This window comes from Mesoplodon densirostris, chromosome 4 (assembly GCF_025265405.1).
Source record: "Mesoplodon densirostris isolate mMesDen1 chromosome 4, mMesDen1 primary haplotype, whole genome shotgun sequence".
NCBI classification, from domain to species: domain Eukaryota; kingdom Metazoa; phylum Chordata; class Mammalia; order Artiodactyla; family Ziphiidae; genus Mesoplodon; species Mesoplodon densirostris.
In genome coordinates, this window is record NC_082664.1 from 170933465 (window position 1) to 170949910 (window position 16446).

Here is a 16446-nt window from a genome sequence, read left to right on the forward strand (position 1 = left end):
GGACTGTGAACCTCTCAAGTCATTCTCACCCCCTACCCTGCTTTGCTGGGACAGGTTACTGGTGGGGGTTGTAGTTGGGTATTTCCCTTCCTTCACGTACTTGAGGCTCTGATACAACCCCAGCAGGTTATGCTCTGGTAAAATATATTCTCCTGATAACAGGCCTTATTAAGAAGAACAGAATACCTTGGCATATTAGAATAGTTCCTTTCTGCCTCCCCTGCTGGAAGCATGAGTGTATATTTTTCTTTCTTTCTTTCTACTGCGCCACCAGGGAAGCCCTAGATGTCTATTTTTAAAGATTCATTAAGTTGCCTGTAAATCACAAAGTGTTTATGCACTTCTCTAAAGACTATCAATATAGCCAGATATCCAGTTTTCTCTCTAGTGGAAAAGAAAAAAAGGAAGGCTGTATTTTACTTAGTTGAGTACCAATTGATGTAGTTAGTTTGTATTTTATGGTCAATTTACATGAATATGTATTTTTAAACACTATAGTGGCTCTCAGAGCAATGAGATGCTAATGCTATGAGAGTTACTTAGATTGTGAAACTGAGGAAACAGGTTTGTGATGTTGGGGGCATGTATAAAATTTTTTTTAGGGCTTACCTGGTGACGCAGTGGTTGAGAGTCCGCCTGCCGATGGAGGGGACACGGGTTCGTGCCCTGGTCCGGGAGGATCCCACATGCCGCGGAGCGGCTGGGCCCGTGAGCCATGGCCGCTGAGCCTACGCGTCCGGAGCCTGTGCTCCACAACGGGAGAGGCCACAACAATGAGAGGCCCGCATACAGCAAAAAAAAAAAAAAAAAAAAAAAAATTTAACTGTTAGAATCTTTAGGTAAAGTTGTTTTTGTTATGTTTTGTTTTTTTTCTTAATAAGAAACCTGTGGTATCTTTAAAATTTTTTTATGTATATTTTATTTATTTATTTATGGCTGCGTTGGGTCTTTGTTGCTGCATGCAGGCTTTCTCTAGTTGCAGTGAGTGAGGGCTACTCTTCGTTGTGGTGTGCGGGCTTCTCATTGCGGTGGCTTCTCTTGTTGCAGAGCATGAGCTCTAGGCATGTGAGCTTCAGTAGTTGTGGCGTGCGGGCTCTAGAGCGCAGGCTCAGTAGTTGTGGTGCACGGGCTTAGTTGCTCTGTGGAATGTGGGATCTTCTGGGACCAGGGCTTGAACCCGTGTCCCCTGCATTGGCAGATGGATTCTTTTTTTTTTTTTTTCTTTTTGCGGTATGCGGGCCTCTCACTGTTGTGGCCTCTCCCGTTGCGGAGCACAGGCTCCGGATGCGCAGGCCCAGCGGCCACGGCTCACGGGCCCAGCCGCTCCGCGGCATATGGGATCCTCCCAGACCAGGGCACGAACCCGTATCCCCTGCATTGGCAGGCGGACTCTTAACCACTGCGCCACCAGGGAGGCCCGGCAGATGGATTCTTAACCACTTGTGCCACCAGGGAAGTCCCTGTAGTTTGTTTTTTTTTTGTTTTTTTTGTTTTTTTTTTTGAAACTTACAAGGTGTTGAGGTTTGTAAAAAATAAAATGTATGGTTTTATTTAATATGACTTTGGTCACTGAAATTTGTTTAATTTTCATTAAATGCTTTCTTTGTAATACCTTCTCTTCCAAATATCGTGTTTTCATTGGATTTATGGACATATTTATACTTCAGGGGTAAGCAAGTATATTCTATTAAATGACTGGGAAAATTGACCAACCCTAATTTAGGTTGTTAAGTGGAAACAGCATATTTCTGTTGTTGGTATTCTACCCAGTTTTCTCTCCTTTTCCTTATTTGACACATAGAGTACTTGAATGAAAAACACCATTGTGTTTTCTTTAGATGACTTTTAAACTTCACTAGGGTCAAATGAGTGGGTTGGAAAATCTCAGGATCAACTTGAATTATTGGAAAAAAATATTGGAAAAGTGAAGTGTCAGGTGATTTTGAAAGTGACCTGTCTGGCTGGGAAAGGTAGTCATCCATGAAGTTTAATCAGCTTAAATATGATTGTTTTGTTAAATGGGAGTGTGTTTTCTCCTGAAATTTAGTTTGAAAACTTTTTTCTTATTTGTGGATTATAGTTTATTACAATAGTGATTAATTTTTTATGAGATCATAATGTTTCTTGTACTTGATGGTGAAAATCTGTTCTTGGCAGTGAGATGCTGTGGGGTGTGGCAGCAACACGGGGCAAGTAGCAGAAAAGTAGTAGTAAAGATTTGGTTTTCAAAACAGTTGAAGTTTCCTCTTACTCCTTTTTTCTGAACACTGATTTGCTAAAAATGATTTGCTAACAAACCTGATTTTTATCGTCACTTTCTTGTTTTTAAAATTTATCTGATGTTTTGTACTGAGTGGTTGTTAATATGTGGCAGATTTCAGTTTTGCATATTTTCAGATTTTTCCCTTGTGTTACATTGGAGATTTCAGATAGAAGTATTAGAAAATTATTTATTTATTCAACAGAAATTTAGGGCTAGTTATAGTTCAGGCACCAGTTTAACAATGGCAGCAAAAATCCCTGACCCTTTGGACCATATAGATCTTTTTTTTTAAAAAAATATATTTATTTATTTGTTTATTTATTTTTGGGTTTGTTGGGTCTTCGTTTCTGTGCCAGGGCTTTCTCTAGCTGTGGCGAGCGGGGGCTACTCTTCATCGCGGTGCGCGGGCCTCTCACTGTCGCGGTCTCTCTTGTTGTGGAGCATAGGCTCCAGACGCACAGGCTCAGTAGTTGTGGCTCACAGGCCACAACTGTGGCATGTGGGATCTTCCCAGACCAGGGCTCGAACCCGTATCCCCTGCATTGGCAGGCAGATTCTCAACCACTGCGCCACCAGGGAAGCCCCCATATAAATCTTTAATTTCAAAGAACGTTGATTAATTTACATCTGGCATCACACTTTCACAGTCATTTAATTTGTCATTATTTGCATGCACCTTATATTAAAATGATTATTAAAAACTGGAAACTGTTTAAATTTGTCTTTATCTTGTTTTGTTTCCCTACCATAACTAATTATAGGGGGTGATTGTGAATCAATTTTATGGTATAATTGTACTTTTAATTTTTTTAGAAATCTTAACTGCAAAATGTAACTGTTTCCTCAACTTAATACTGGGAAGAAATCTTTTCTGTTTTAAGGTTTTAAATATTTCTCTTTTGAAAAGCAGCCTTCACCTGATTTTAAAAAATTCTTGCTCTGACCTGTGCTAGATCTGTATAATATCGTGGATATAGTCCAGTAGTGAAATTGTAGTACCTTACTTCTCTCTAGTTGTTGCCTTTCAGTGATGAACACTAAAGCTGATTTTAATTTCATGTCTAAGAAGTCGATTGTTCTTGTTGAAAATTATGTTGCTTGAGAAACAAGTATCTTCTGTATTGCTTACTGTGTGTCACTTAATAAATACAACTAATATGTACTTTTACTAATTGCTGCAATTTGATGCTCAGTCATATTATAAATTATCTACATTTTTAAAAGAAATATTTGTAGCAGACTCTAAATTGTTCTTACATGATTTTCTTAGGCAGACTGACATGTTTTTATAAATGAAACTTTCATATGTTTATCTTTCAAGTCCAATAATTACTTATTATTAATGTGCCATCTTTTTTCCCCCCTGTAGCCAAATTGTAATCAGTTCTTTTTCCTTTTACTTCCTTTCTCAATCAAAATGTTAGACTTATACAAGCACTAGCAGCAACTCTATATCTGGATCATTGAAGCGCTTGGAAGATACTGCAGCACGATTTACAAATGCAAATTTCCAGGAAGTCTCTGCGCACACTACTAGTGCAAAAGATGTTTCAGAGGCTAGAGGGTCAGAGGGCAAAGGGAAGAAATCTTCAGCTCACAGCTCAGGTCAAAGGGGAAGAAAGCCTGGTGGAAGAAATCCAGGAACGACTGTATCAGCAGCTAGTCCTTTCCAGCAAGGTATTAATTATGATATTTTAGTTGAAATACTTGTTCTTGTGATGATCAATAGTAGTTAAGTTTTATAAAAGAATTTACCTTTTACTTATAACTATTGGATAATTAGAGATTATTTTATGATTAGATGCTATAGTAAGATTACTTCAAAGACTAGTATTCCTTCTTCAAATGTTTCTGGGAACTTTGCTTTCTTTTTGTGTTATGACCTGTGCTTCTAAAGTTGAACTGTAATTTTTTTAATGTTTAAATAGATGTGGAATAAAGTTTCAGTCTGAGGAGAAAAACAATGAAAGCTGGAGTTTTCCTTTCCTTTCTGCTCAACAGAAAAGTCATTCTAATTTATAAATTGTTTTTATTTGTCTTTCCCAGTTGAACACTAAAACTGTTAAGGTATACATTTTCAGTAAGTGAATAAGTACTCAGTAATTTTTAGGGGAGCTAAATATTTCTCGGTAAATAATACTTGCTGATTATTAATGCATTTATTATAAAGCTTGAAGATGAAAGTAGAATTTTGCTCAGCCTACCTATCTTTTGGTAATTATGGCTGCTGTATGTATAGGATGCCCAGCTAGTTTTGAGTTTTAGTTAAACAACAAATTATTTTTTTCAGTGTGTGTCCCATGCATTTATTTGGGACATACTTATACTGAAAAATAATTTGTTGTTTAACTGATATTCAGAATTAACTAGGCATTCTGTGTTTTATATGACAAGTCTGTTTTATGGAGAACAAAATAACTCAGCTAAACCTTAGAATACGTTAGCCCAATATTCTAGGTTTTTATTTTGAAATAAATATGTTGAGAAATGTAAGTGCTAAAACTGTTCGAGACAAATATATTTAGTAAAATAAAGGCCTCCTCTCCCTCACCCCCACCCCAGCCCTTTGTCCCCTAGGAGTAAATGAGGGAAAAAGTTGTCCTTTTCTTTACCCTGTTAAAGCTTTTGCTGACAATAAAAATTATACCCAGCATCTACCAGGACATAATTTGAATATGTAGGGAGAAGCTTTGTCTGCTGACCTCTTCATTAAAAAGTATATTCATATATTTTTAAACTAAGTTATTTTGGGCTTCAAGATTTTCAAGTCCTAGATTTTTTTTCTTTTTTCTTTTTGCCTCATATAACAAAAAATTAGACAAGTAGAAAAGAAATGCTAAATTTGCTGTTTTATGTTTAATAAATTTACTATATATTATTTTTACGATACTTTGGAAAACAAATAGTAAAACTGTAGTTTTTGGGTTTTTTTTTGTTTGTTTGTTTGTTTTTGCCACATGGGTTTCGGGATCTTAGTTCTCTGACCAGGGATCAAACGTGGGCCACGGCAGTGAAAGTGCCAAGTCCTAACCACTGGACCACCAGGGAATTCCTGTAAAACTAATTTTTAATGTAACTTCATTCACGTTTTGAATGTGATTAGCAGAATTCAGTCATCTCTTCTGTATAATTAAGACCTTATTTTGTACTTCTAAAATTGCATTTTTGAGTTTTTAATGTTATCTTTGAAGTACTAATTCATTTAGAAAAGAGAGCTCTCATTTTCTTAAACTTCACAATATCGGAGAGTCTTTCCCTGCTTCTGTTAAGATATGGTAGAGAACGTGTTATGTTTTTATATCTGAAGTAATATCCTGAAAAGTTTTAAAAGTTGAAATTTAAAGGTAGGGCATTTAAGGTAATTGGTTTTTTTTTTTTAAATTGCAGGTAGTATGTGAATTTTAGAGAATACACATTTAAAATATTGTGTATACTAAGTGTTTTAAAGTATTTGCTATGCTGTCGTGAGCTTTTAACACCAGCTGTAAAAACAAAAATGTGCAGAAAAAAAACAGATGGTGACAGATCAGAATGGATAATAAAGAACTTCTTTATAGCTGCTAATTAAGTGGCAAATTGCAGTTATCCTTAAATGATTGATGTAATGTAAATGGCTTCTTAATATGTATATATATATTTTTACACAGAAATGGCCTGAAAATGGTCACGTCGGTACCAGTAATTTTGTAAATTAATAAGGCAAATATTGTCTTGAAGGAGTTAAATTTTAGAACTATTAATTTTTTTTAATGAGCCATTTTAGAAGAGCTTAAAATTTAAAAACCAAAACCTTGAGACTTTAGGTAAAAAGAAATTATTTCTTATGTGTAGGGAAAAATATCTTTGTAAATATTTAGGTAGATTTATGTGTGATTACTTACGAATGTGCTCTGCAGTCAAATTTAACACTTAGCTTGGAATTTCCTTTCCACTGCCAACAGAACATTTTATTTTGAGCTTTTGTTTCTTAAAGACATTAGTTAAAAAATGACATAGTTTAGTTTTATGAAACACAATAGATGTTGGTCAAAACTGAGTCTAAACACTTGTTACTTCATTTGGCAAGTGTGGTGAGAGTGTTTGATGAAGTGGGATGGTGGATCGAATTTGTTTCATCCCAGCCATTAGTTTTAACCTGGTAAATAAGAACCTTGAGGTTTTTATATCTCATAATGACACGGTGGGCTCACTAATATTCTTTAAAGAGTGGGGAAAAAATAAGCAGTTGTGAGAGACTCATGAGAGGTGCCCCTCCTATGATTTTACTTTCATAAAAGCAATAGCAGAATATAAGTGGTTGGTTTCTTTTCTTTATGCATCTCCATGGGAGGTGGACTGGGAGAATGTGAGTTATATAGATTAGGTTCCATATGATCATTATTATATCAAATCCATGTTTTGGTGGGGTAGATATAACTGAATGATAACATTCACCAACATTATCTTGAAGTTAAAACTCAGAACTTATGACCTGAGCAACATCTTTTGGATCTTATTGTATGTTGGGAACATTTATAATCATACCTTCAATAATTGCAAGAAAGGAAGTTCCCAAAGCCATTCAGAGTTCAGTCATAGTCATTTCAGAGTCTCCTTGAGACTTTGCTTTTCTTTGGTCCTTCCTCAAGCATACACAAGGCATTTGGGGGAGAGTGGAGGAATGCTGCCATGGTAAAAGGTAGGTTAAATAAAGCACATCTTATATCTTGGTAATTGTACAAGTAATAGCTTATAATTCAAGAGTTAATATTCAATTTAATAACTATAAAATAAGTATTTTTAAAACATAATTTTATAGATAAACTTGATTTCAGTAATAATCCTTAAAAAAATCTAGCTTTGTTACATACTGATGTCCTAAGTTTTATAGTTTTTTTCATCTTCTCTTTTTGATGATTGTGTCATTTCTACTGCTCATGGGAACTTTTGCATCCAATTTTTTCTTTTCCTACCCCATTTTTTTTTTTCCCCCACTACAGGCAGTTTTTCAGGAACTCCAGGCAGTGTAAAATCATCTTCGGGAAGTTCAGTACAGTCTCCCCAGGATTTCTTGAGCTTTACAGACTCAGATCTGCGTAATGACAGTTACACTCACTCCCAACAGTCATCATCAACCAAAGATGTACATAAAGGAGAGTCTGGAAGCCAGGAAGGGGGGGTAAATAGTTTTAGTTCCATAATTGGTCTCCCTTCAACCTCAGCTGTTATTCCGCAGCCTAAAAGCTTTGAAAATTCACCTGGAGATTTGGGTAATTCCAGCCTTCCTACAGCAGGATATAAGCGGGCTCAAACTTCTGGCATAGAAGAAGAAACTGTAAAGGAAAAGAAAAGAAAAGGAAATAAGCAAAGTAAGCATGGGCCTGGTAGACCCAAAGGAAACAAAAGTCAAGAGAATGTCTCTCATCTCTCAGTTTCTTCTGCTTCACCAACGTCATCTGTAGCGTCAGCTGCAGGAAGTGTAACCAGCTCTAGTCTCCAGAAATCCCCCACGCCGCTCAGGAATGGGAGTGTGCAGAGTCTTAGTGTGGGCTCCTCTCCACTTGGTTCAGGTAGGCTTGGCCCCTTGTTTTCTCCCTCCCTCCCTCCCTCCCTCTCTGCCTCCCTCCCTCTCACCCACCCACCCACCGCCACTGCCACTGTCACCACCACCAAGCAAATTTATTTTATCTTATTTTTAAAAATTAATTAATTTATTTATTTTTGGCTGCATTGGGTCTTTGTTGCTGCGCACGGGCTTTCTCTAGTTGTAGCGAGCAGGAGCTACTCTTCGTTGCAGTGTGCAGGCTTCTCTTTGCGGTGGCTTCTCGTTGCGGAGCACGGGCTCTAGGTGCGTGGGCTTCAGTAGTTGTGGCGCACGGGCTTAATTGCTCCATGGCATGTGGGATGTTCCTGGACCAGGGCTTGAACCTGTGTTCCCTGCATTGGCAGGTGGATTCCTAACCACTGTGCCACCAGGGAAGTCCCCCCAAATTCATTTTAAACTATCATTATGGTAATACTGTGAGTTGCTAAATGACATTTAATTATCTTAATGAAAAGTGTTACGATCTTAGGAGGACAGTTTGGTCTTTGGAAAAGACATTTGGCACTAATCCAGTTTTACTTAATATAGGCTAAATAGTTGTTGGTTATTCATTTCTTTTTTTTAAGGAATGTTTATTTACTTTTAAAAATTAAGGCTGTGCAGGGTCTTCATTGCGGCTCGTGGGCTTCTCTAATTGTGGCACTTGGGCTCTAGAGTGCACGGACTTAGTAGTTGCAGCACACGGGCTTAGTTGTGGTATGTGGGATCTTAGTTCCTCGACCAGGGATTGAACTCCAGCCCCCTGCATTGGGAGCACGGAGTCTTACCCACTGGACCAGGAGGGAAGCCCCGGTCATTCATTTCTTACAAAACACCTAGAATTAATTTCCCATTTTTGTTTTTGCTTCACTTGCATAGTATTTTAAAAATCAACTCAGAATTCACATTTAAGATGTGAGAGTTTTTGCACTGTTTTTGATTGGTATTTGTTTGGGGGCTTCCTTTCCCTACACGTCAGTTAGTCTTCATTTTCTCAACAATTCCTCACACAAATTCTACTTGAATTAACTCCATCTGGAGTATTTTTTTTTTTTTTTTTTTTTTGCGGTACAGGCTCCGGACGCGCAGGCTCCGGACGCACAGGCTCAGCGGCCATGGCTCACGGGCCCAGCCGCTCCGCGGCATATGGGATCCTCCCAGACCGGGGCACGAACCCGTATCCCCTGCATCGGCAGGCGGACTCTCAACCACTTGCGCCACCAGGGAGGCCCCATCTGGAGTATTTTTTAATCAGTGATAAATGATTTAAATTTATGGACTTTAAAAATCACATTTTATTTCAGGAGATATTTGAAATAACTTATATCATTTTTGTTTTCAACTGTGTTTACCAGTTTTTTACCATTACCTTTACTGTAGTATGAATGAATTTATATATGTTCTTAGTGACCACATTGGGATGCTTTTTTAACCTATACTTTGTAATGTGAATATTATTTTCAATTTTTAAAAATTTTAAGATTCGTGTTTTTAGAAACTTTAACAGTGTGTATATTAGATAAATGTCAACATTTATCTTTTAAATTGCATCTTCAATTTGAGAGATGATTTTAAATAAGTGTTGATTGTAAACCTTAGCCATGTTTTGATTTTAGATTTCTGAATGTAGAAATGATGAAATTTTGGCTAAAAAAAACCCATTATGTGTTTTATCAGTTCTGTTAGTTGATAGAGAGGATAGGTGGAAAATGGCATGGAAAAATAATAAATAGAATTTAAATGAAGGTTGTTCACGCATATTATATAAATATAGAATTTTGGATTGTTTTTATAGTTGTGCAGACATTAATTTCAGTAAGTAAACATAAGAAAAACCATTATAAGGGAGAAAAGAGCACGTGTAAAGGTCAGATATGAAAAGTAGTAACTATTAACTACCATTTGTTTTGTGCCAGCATCTGTTAAGTGCTTTATACTTATTAACTTGTTTAATCTTGAGAGCAGTTTTATGAAGTAAGGGCTATTAATACCCCTGTTTTACAGCTGATAAAACTGAGGCTTAGACAGACAAAATAAGTTGCCCAAGATCACACAGCCAGAGATTTCTTTCTCTTTTTATTTCTCATAACTAGCTTCTTTGCCTGTGGTGGACCTGTTTGACAAATTTTTTGGAGAAATGAATAGAAACTATGGAAGGGTTGTTTCATTAGTAGCATTAAAGATGGTTGAGAGCAAGATTCCCCAGTCTTAGCACTATTGACATTCTGATTGGGATAATTCTCTGTTGTGCGTTGCTGTCCTGTTCCTTGTAGGATGTTTATCCGGATTCCAAAACCTTACCCACTAAATGCCAATAGCACCCAAGACTCCCCTGCCCATAGTGACAGTCGAAAAATGTTCAGGTTGGGGAGGGGGGGGATTGCCCTTGGTTGAGAACCACTGTTTTAGAGGGGAAAAGTAATAAATTGCAGTGAGAAATAAGTTCATTGAAAAGATTTTAATATGTTGCACACTTAAATATACGTTTTATTTATATAGTATGTTTCCTTTGAGATCAGAAGAGCTTAGCAGTTAGCCATAGCCCCTAGTTACAAGAAATAAATTTAGACAGATTTCCTCAGAAAAAATTTTAGTTCATATTTATTTTTAGCAAGAGACACAGGAATCAGGTGAGTAACATATTGAGAAAATTAGGCCTAAATTTGCTCTAATGAAAGAGATCCTCACCAATATACTGTCCATAGGGGCATAGTCTGAAAATCACTGAATTTCAGAAATTGCATTTGGATGCCGTTTGAAACACACATCCTCAATTTAATGGACTTAAACTATTGATTTATATTTTTAAAAGATTTTCCTAGCTGTTATTGATTTAGGGAAATTTTAGGTGTGGGAAATCATGTTTTTTACACACTGATTACTTTGTGAGGGCAATGTTTGTGGTACATTTGTGGCAGAAAAATATGAATTTGTATCCCTTTTACCTCACCAGTAGGTAGACAGAAATTTAGGGGGAAATTCCCATAAATATTATTTCACCAAAATAAATGACTTAAATTTAGACTTGTCAGGATTTTTTTTCCTTAAACTTGAGTTTTAAAATCACTCTGAAGAGTGTATATATCTTGTTAAAGCCATAATTAGGGAATAAGATTAGTTGTTGAAAACTATTTGAGGTGTAATATATTATTTAATCTTACACATTTTAATAAAAGTTTTATGACTAGATCAGAGCACTCTCTCACTGATAAGCTTAGTACTAAAAAGTCTATTCTTATCTAGAAGAAGCTGGCTAAATGCCATGAGTATTTAGGAATTACGCCTTCTTACCATAAGTTAAGAATTGCTAACTGCTGTTGAAACTTAGCATGTGCTGCACACTCTCTTAAGCACTTGACAGGCATCAAGTATTATCGCTCATTATATAGAAGAGGAAACAGAATTCTCACAGGTCTAAGTAGTGGAACTATGCATTTTCCTTGATTCCAGAGACACTTAATTATAAAATTCAAGGGATGTTTGCTGATGAGGGTGTAAAACCTTGCTAGTATACTGTCAGTCATGCTTTAAGCAATGGGATCAACAAAAGAGTTTGAGCCAATAATTTAACTTGCAACAATAGTACCTCCTACTAGTATCAAAATGTTAATTTTTCCTTTGGACTAATTTTAGATTGAGAAAGCACTTAGTAATTGTAAAAGCAGAAAACTCGCTCCTGTATAAATAACTCAGAAGGAGAAGATCTGTACCGTGTTATCAAGAATTGTTTTTCATGATGCCCTTTTAAAGATTCATGTGCAAATAACAATGCAGGTGACCTTGTAAACACCTGTTAGTTATAAGGTTAGACTGTAACAAGCACTATAATCCTAGCTCCAGGAGGTTAGGGGCTGTGTTTGTCATGTTCATTACTGTCTCCTCACTGCCAGCACAGTGCTTTGACCATAATAAATGCTAAACGTTAAAAAACAAAAAAAAGAATGAATACTATTAGTAATCACTGAGAATGTTATCGTGTGTTTAGTAGCATCCTGTGTGATTTTGTACTTGTCTTTCAAGTGTTTTTGCCAGATTGCAAGTGAAATTATTTATTGTAAAGCTTTTCACGTATCAATAGTATTACAGGCCAGTTTTAGGATATATAATTAGTTGGTAAAGACCATGGACAAGATGAAATTTGAATTGTACTTTGGAGTAGGCAGAAAAAGAAGGCCAACATTATTATCAGAAAAGATAGTAAAGGTATATTTGAAGGGTAAACTTCATAGAAACAAGAAGCTTGTGTTTGTGGGATAGTTAGAAGTAATGTTGATTAAATAGAGCAGGATGAGTTTATGGAGAGTTGAATGCCAGGCTGAAGAAATCAGACTTTGAGGCTAGTGGTCTTTCTCCTAGAATTAGCATTCTGGACTTAATTCTGGCAACTTACTGTTAAAAGAATTTTAGAGTAATCAAAATTCTCTCATGACATGTTCAAATTATAGTAGAGCATATGTAGCAAGATATTTATTCTAGGAGGCCTAGATCCAGTCAGAATAGAAACCCAGAAAACACCTCTAAACTTTTCTGATCAAGGGTTAGTATTGTAAGATTTTTTAAAATCACAGTACATCCTGATAAATGACCTACTCTTTTATACTGACTTGTACAAAATGTTTTAAGTGGCTACTAAAGGTTGTAAGTTTTGGCTTACAGATTATATTAAACTTTTGATTGAATTCTTTCCTACATATGTTCTTTTGAGCTCTTAGCAGGCACCTGATCTTTTGAAACATTGAAAATTAAGATGTTGAAAACATTGAATATTTTGGAAGAGTTGACGTGCTGTATTTGTCCTTTTCTATTTTCCTTTATTTATTTATTTATTTGTTTGGTTTTGGCTGTGTTGGGTCTTCGTTGCTGTGCGCGGGCTTTCTCTAGTTGCTGCAAGTGGGGGCTCCTCTTCATTTTGGTGTTTGGGCTCTAGGTGCACGAGCTTCTGTAATTGTGGCTCTCTTGTCTCTAGAGCGTAGGCTCAGTAGTCGTGGCGCATGGGCTTAGTTGCTCCGTGGCATGTGGGATCTTCCCGGACCAGGGCTCAAACCCGTGTCCCCTGCATTGGCAGGAGGATTCTTAACCACTGCACCACCAGGGAAGTCCCCGTTTTCCTTTTTATCTCAACCACATTAGGAGAGTTTATGATTTAGTAAAGTGAAAGTTAGCATTTTTTCTTCACAAAAATCAACATCTTATTTTCTCTGAGAAAAGTTTGATGTTCATTATGATGGTGGTTTAACATTAATTTCTTTTCTTTGGGCATGCTCTGTCCTTTCAAAGTATACAGTTCCCTGGTTTTTGTTTTTGTTTTTTAAACTCAGTCTCTACTTCTTTAATAGAATGCTGCTATACCTTTCTCAGGTAAGGTATCTGAAATCTATTTCAGTGATGGAATTCTTTAGTGGTGATACATGCTATAAAAGGAGATTCTGGAAAGGTGGTCCTTTGGTTGTGAGACTAGGTACTTAATCTTAAATTGTTCCTGATTTCACAAAGACAAGTTATTACTATGAGTAGATCGCCTCAATAGAAGTTTCTTCTGGCTTCTCCTGAAATATGAAGGTTACGAAAGTTTAACTTGAGCCTGTGTAACTATGAAAGGGAACTTGTTAAATGTATCCCTGTTTATGTCATATCTACTTATGTTGGTAAAGTGAAACTGAGAAGTCTTTTTTTGATAAAATATTTTAATTAGAAATAGACTGATTCTGTAAACAGGTAAGGGAATCATATAGATAAAATATTAATCAAATAAACTCATGAGAGTAGAGTTACTAACACAGTACTGTAGATGAAGGAGTAGTTACAGTTAGTGAACATAATTCACATCTAAATGACTCAGGTTCATGATTTTATATACATTGATTATATTGGATTATAAATGAAAATCATAAAGGATATTGGATGCTGCTAAGACCAGGATATACCTTGGAATTTGCTTTCTTAGAAAATCCCCTGATTTTGTTTTGGCTTTTGATGATCTGAAAACTTGCTGGCCCTATGTCATGGCTGTCTTTCTATAAAAATACTAGATCAAAGGCCAGAATAGCCATATTCCAGTTTTTTGTCCCCACTGAGAAAATCCTTCTGCATGAGTGTCCTTTGATTATTTTTTAGCACCATTCCAAACAACTACCATTTCTCTATAATGTAACATGTCTGTCTCTTTAATAGCCTTTTAAAATCTCACTTGTATTGCATTTGTTAATGAAGCATTAAGGTGGCGAATTCTCCCACCATGGCTCATTTTCGAGGGTCATCTAGAAAGGACTTACACTAAACTGGCCTAAGTGTTTGATTTTTTAACAGTATCTAATGTCAAGTTCTTTTAACATTACAGTGATTGCAAGTGAGTGCTGGCTTCCTCTACCTTGCTTTGTCTTTCTTCTTAATTTCAAGTTATTCAGAGTGGGCCCATGATTAGACTTGAGTTCTGAGGTAGATGTGTGAGTGATGGTTGCCTGGAAGGCTCTGCTATGCACACGGTTCCTAGAGGTCATGTTTTTGGTTAAGTAATAGCCAGAGAATTCCTGCGGCTTCCTGCGGCGGCTTGCGGTATCTTAGTTCCCCAACCAGGGATCGAACCCTTTCCTCCTGCAGTGGAAGTGCAGAGTCTTAACCCCTGGACCGCCAGGGAGTTCCCAGGCCAGGGCTTCTGAGTCACAGCCTTAGCACTGGTTTTTTTGTTGGTTTGTTTGTTTGTTTGCAGTACGTGGGCCTCTCACTACTGTGGCCTCTCCCGTCGCGGAGCACAGGCTCTGGACGCGCAGGCCCAGCGGCCATGGCTCACGGGCCCAGCCGCTCCGCGGCATGTGGGATCCTCCCGGACCAGGGCACGAACCCGTGTCCCCTGCATCAGCAGGCGGACTCCCAACCACTGCGCCACCAGGGAAGCCCTAGCACTGGTTTTATCGATTACTTTTCCTTTGGAGTGTCATATGGAAATTTATTTCCCATTTCTGAGCAGATTTTGCTTTTAGCAGTGTTTTATTGCTCCATGTCACCCTCTGCTCGTTCTCCTCATTTGGGTGGAGTAAAAGAATAAGAATAATGGCTTTTCATTCATTATCATCATCAAAAATGAAAGGTAGAAGAAAGTAAGCAGAGTGTAGCTTAATGAGTTTTATATTGTTATGTAAGTCATAATGGATTTCTGCTCAGATATAAACTAAATAATTTTCATACTTAAATTGTAATTTCTAATTGAACATAGCATTCAAATGTGTTTGATACACTGTTCTCATCTAATGAATTATATAAAGCACATTAGTTTATCTCATTGCCTAGCTGTACTTCCTCATAGAAGTGAATCCATTTATTCTTAAATGCTTGTTATACAGATTCATTTGTAAGCCCTTCTGTCTTTTCCTCATTCGTTGCACACATATACATGCACACACATTTCTACACTGTCCTGTTAAGATTTGTGAGAATGCCATCATGTTTGGTCCTCCTACCCCTTATGTCCCAATTACTGGCTCATAATTTCTGTTCTTGCATTTCTGTTTGCCCTGCTCAGCTAGACTTTTAGGTGAATGTTTTCCTGTTTTTCTCGCCTGTTTCTTTTCTGCTCTTAACTCACTGGCAACTTCTTTGCTGATTTCCTTTCTCCTCCTTCCCAACAGAAATTTCCATGCAGTATCGGCATGATGGAGCTTGTCCAACAACTAGTAAGTTGTCTAACTGGGTTGATAACCCAGACTTCTTGACTCCTACTCTAGTGCTTTTTCTAGTATATTATGCCACTTCTGAACTTTTAAATTTTAATTTTCTAAAATGCAGTTGCTTCTTAATTGAATAGATTTCTTTCTCCTACAAAGGTAGCTTAACTTGCTGCTTTGTCCTGTGTTCAGGATCCATATTATAGTCAAACTGTGACCAAATTTTGTTGATTCCTGGCCTTTTAATATGGTGCTTCCATTGTAGAATTGTGACTTCTGTTCCCCAATGTAGTAATACTTTCAATTTTTCTGGTTTTCACTAATCTTAATGTTAATATTTGTATATTGGCATTAGATATCTTTTTTGCTTAGGCCTCTGCATATCTTGAGCCTGTTATACTAAAGTCTAGGAATTGAGAATGTTTGATCAGGTTAGATGATAAAATGAGGTTTTTTGTTATAATAAATACTGTTGTGTGACCAAAGGTGGATTTACCTATATAGAATTGCATCTTATAGATACTGACTTTCAGCCAGAAAGACATTACATAGTTAGACTACTAAATGTCTTTTTAAAAGTAGCTTTATTTATTACTAAGGAGATTGGTCATCATTATGACAGTATATCTGACATATTATTTAAATTTAGTAGGTAATATATTGGCAAGTGAAATGCGATATCTAGAAATTTATACCATGTGAAGACTGAGCCAAGCTTGTAGTTTTAATGATTTAAGCAATGATCCGAGGTAGACTTACTGAGATTTTATTATACTGATGCAGCCTATGCCTATGTATTTCTTTTGTGTGTTTGAGAATGATCTTAACCTGAAGTCCTTTTTTCCTTACTTAAAAGCTTTCTCAGAGTTGCTGAATGCAATACACAATGGTAAGTTTTATTAGAATCTTCTCTGGTGGTTCATTTATTACAAAGGTTGCCTTTTGTAGAGAATCCCAATTGA

The 16446-nt window shown here is 36.7% G+C and overlaps 1 protein-coding gene across 11 annotated transcripts in view; it reads left to right on the top strand.

The window, feature by feature from the left end:
- MLLT10 (MLLT10 histone lysine methyltransferase DOT1L cofactor) overlaps positions 1-16446 on the top strand; it is a 246798-nt gene that overhangs the window by 162497 nt on the left and 67855 nt on the right. For 7 of the 11 annotated variants that reach the window (XR_009531819.1, XM_060097691.1, XM_060097695.1 and 4 more), the window contains 4 exons: positions 3688-3940; positions 7243-7812; positions 15449-15493; positions 16341-16373. Coding sequence is in view for 10 of the 11 variants with exons in the window: in XM_060097691.1 (XP_059953674.1) it covers positions 3688-3940; positions 7243-7812; positions 15449-15493; positions 16341-16373 (901 nt within the window). In the remaining variant the exon portion in view is untranslated. The remainder of the gene's footprint in view (positions 1-3687; positions 3941-7242; positions 7813-15448; positions 15494-16340; positions 16374-16446) is intronic. The other 4 variants (XM_060097698.1, XM_060097693.1, XM_060097694.1 and 1 more) reach the window with 4 other exon arrangements.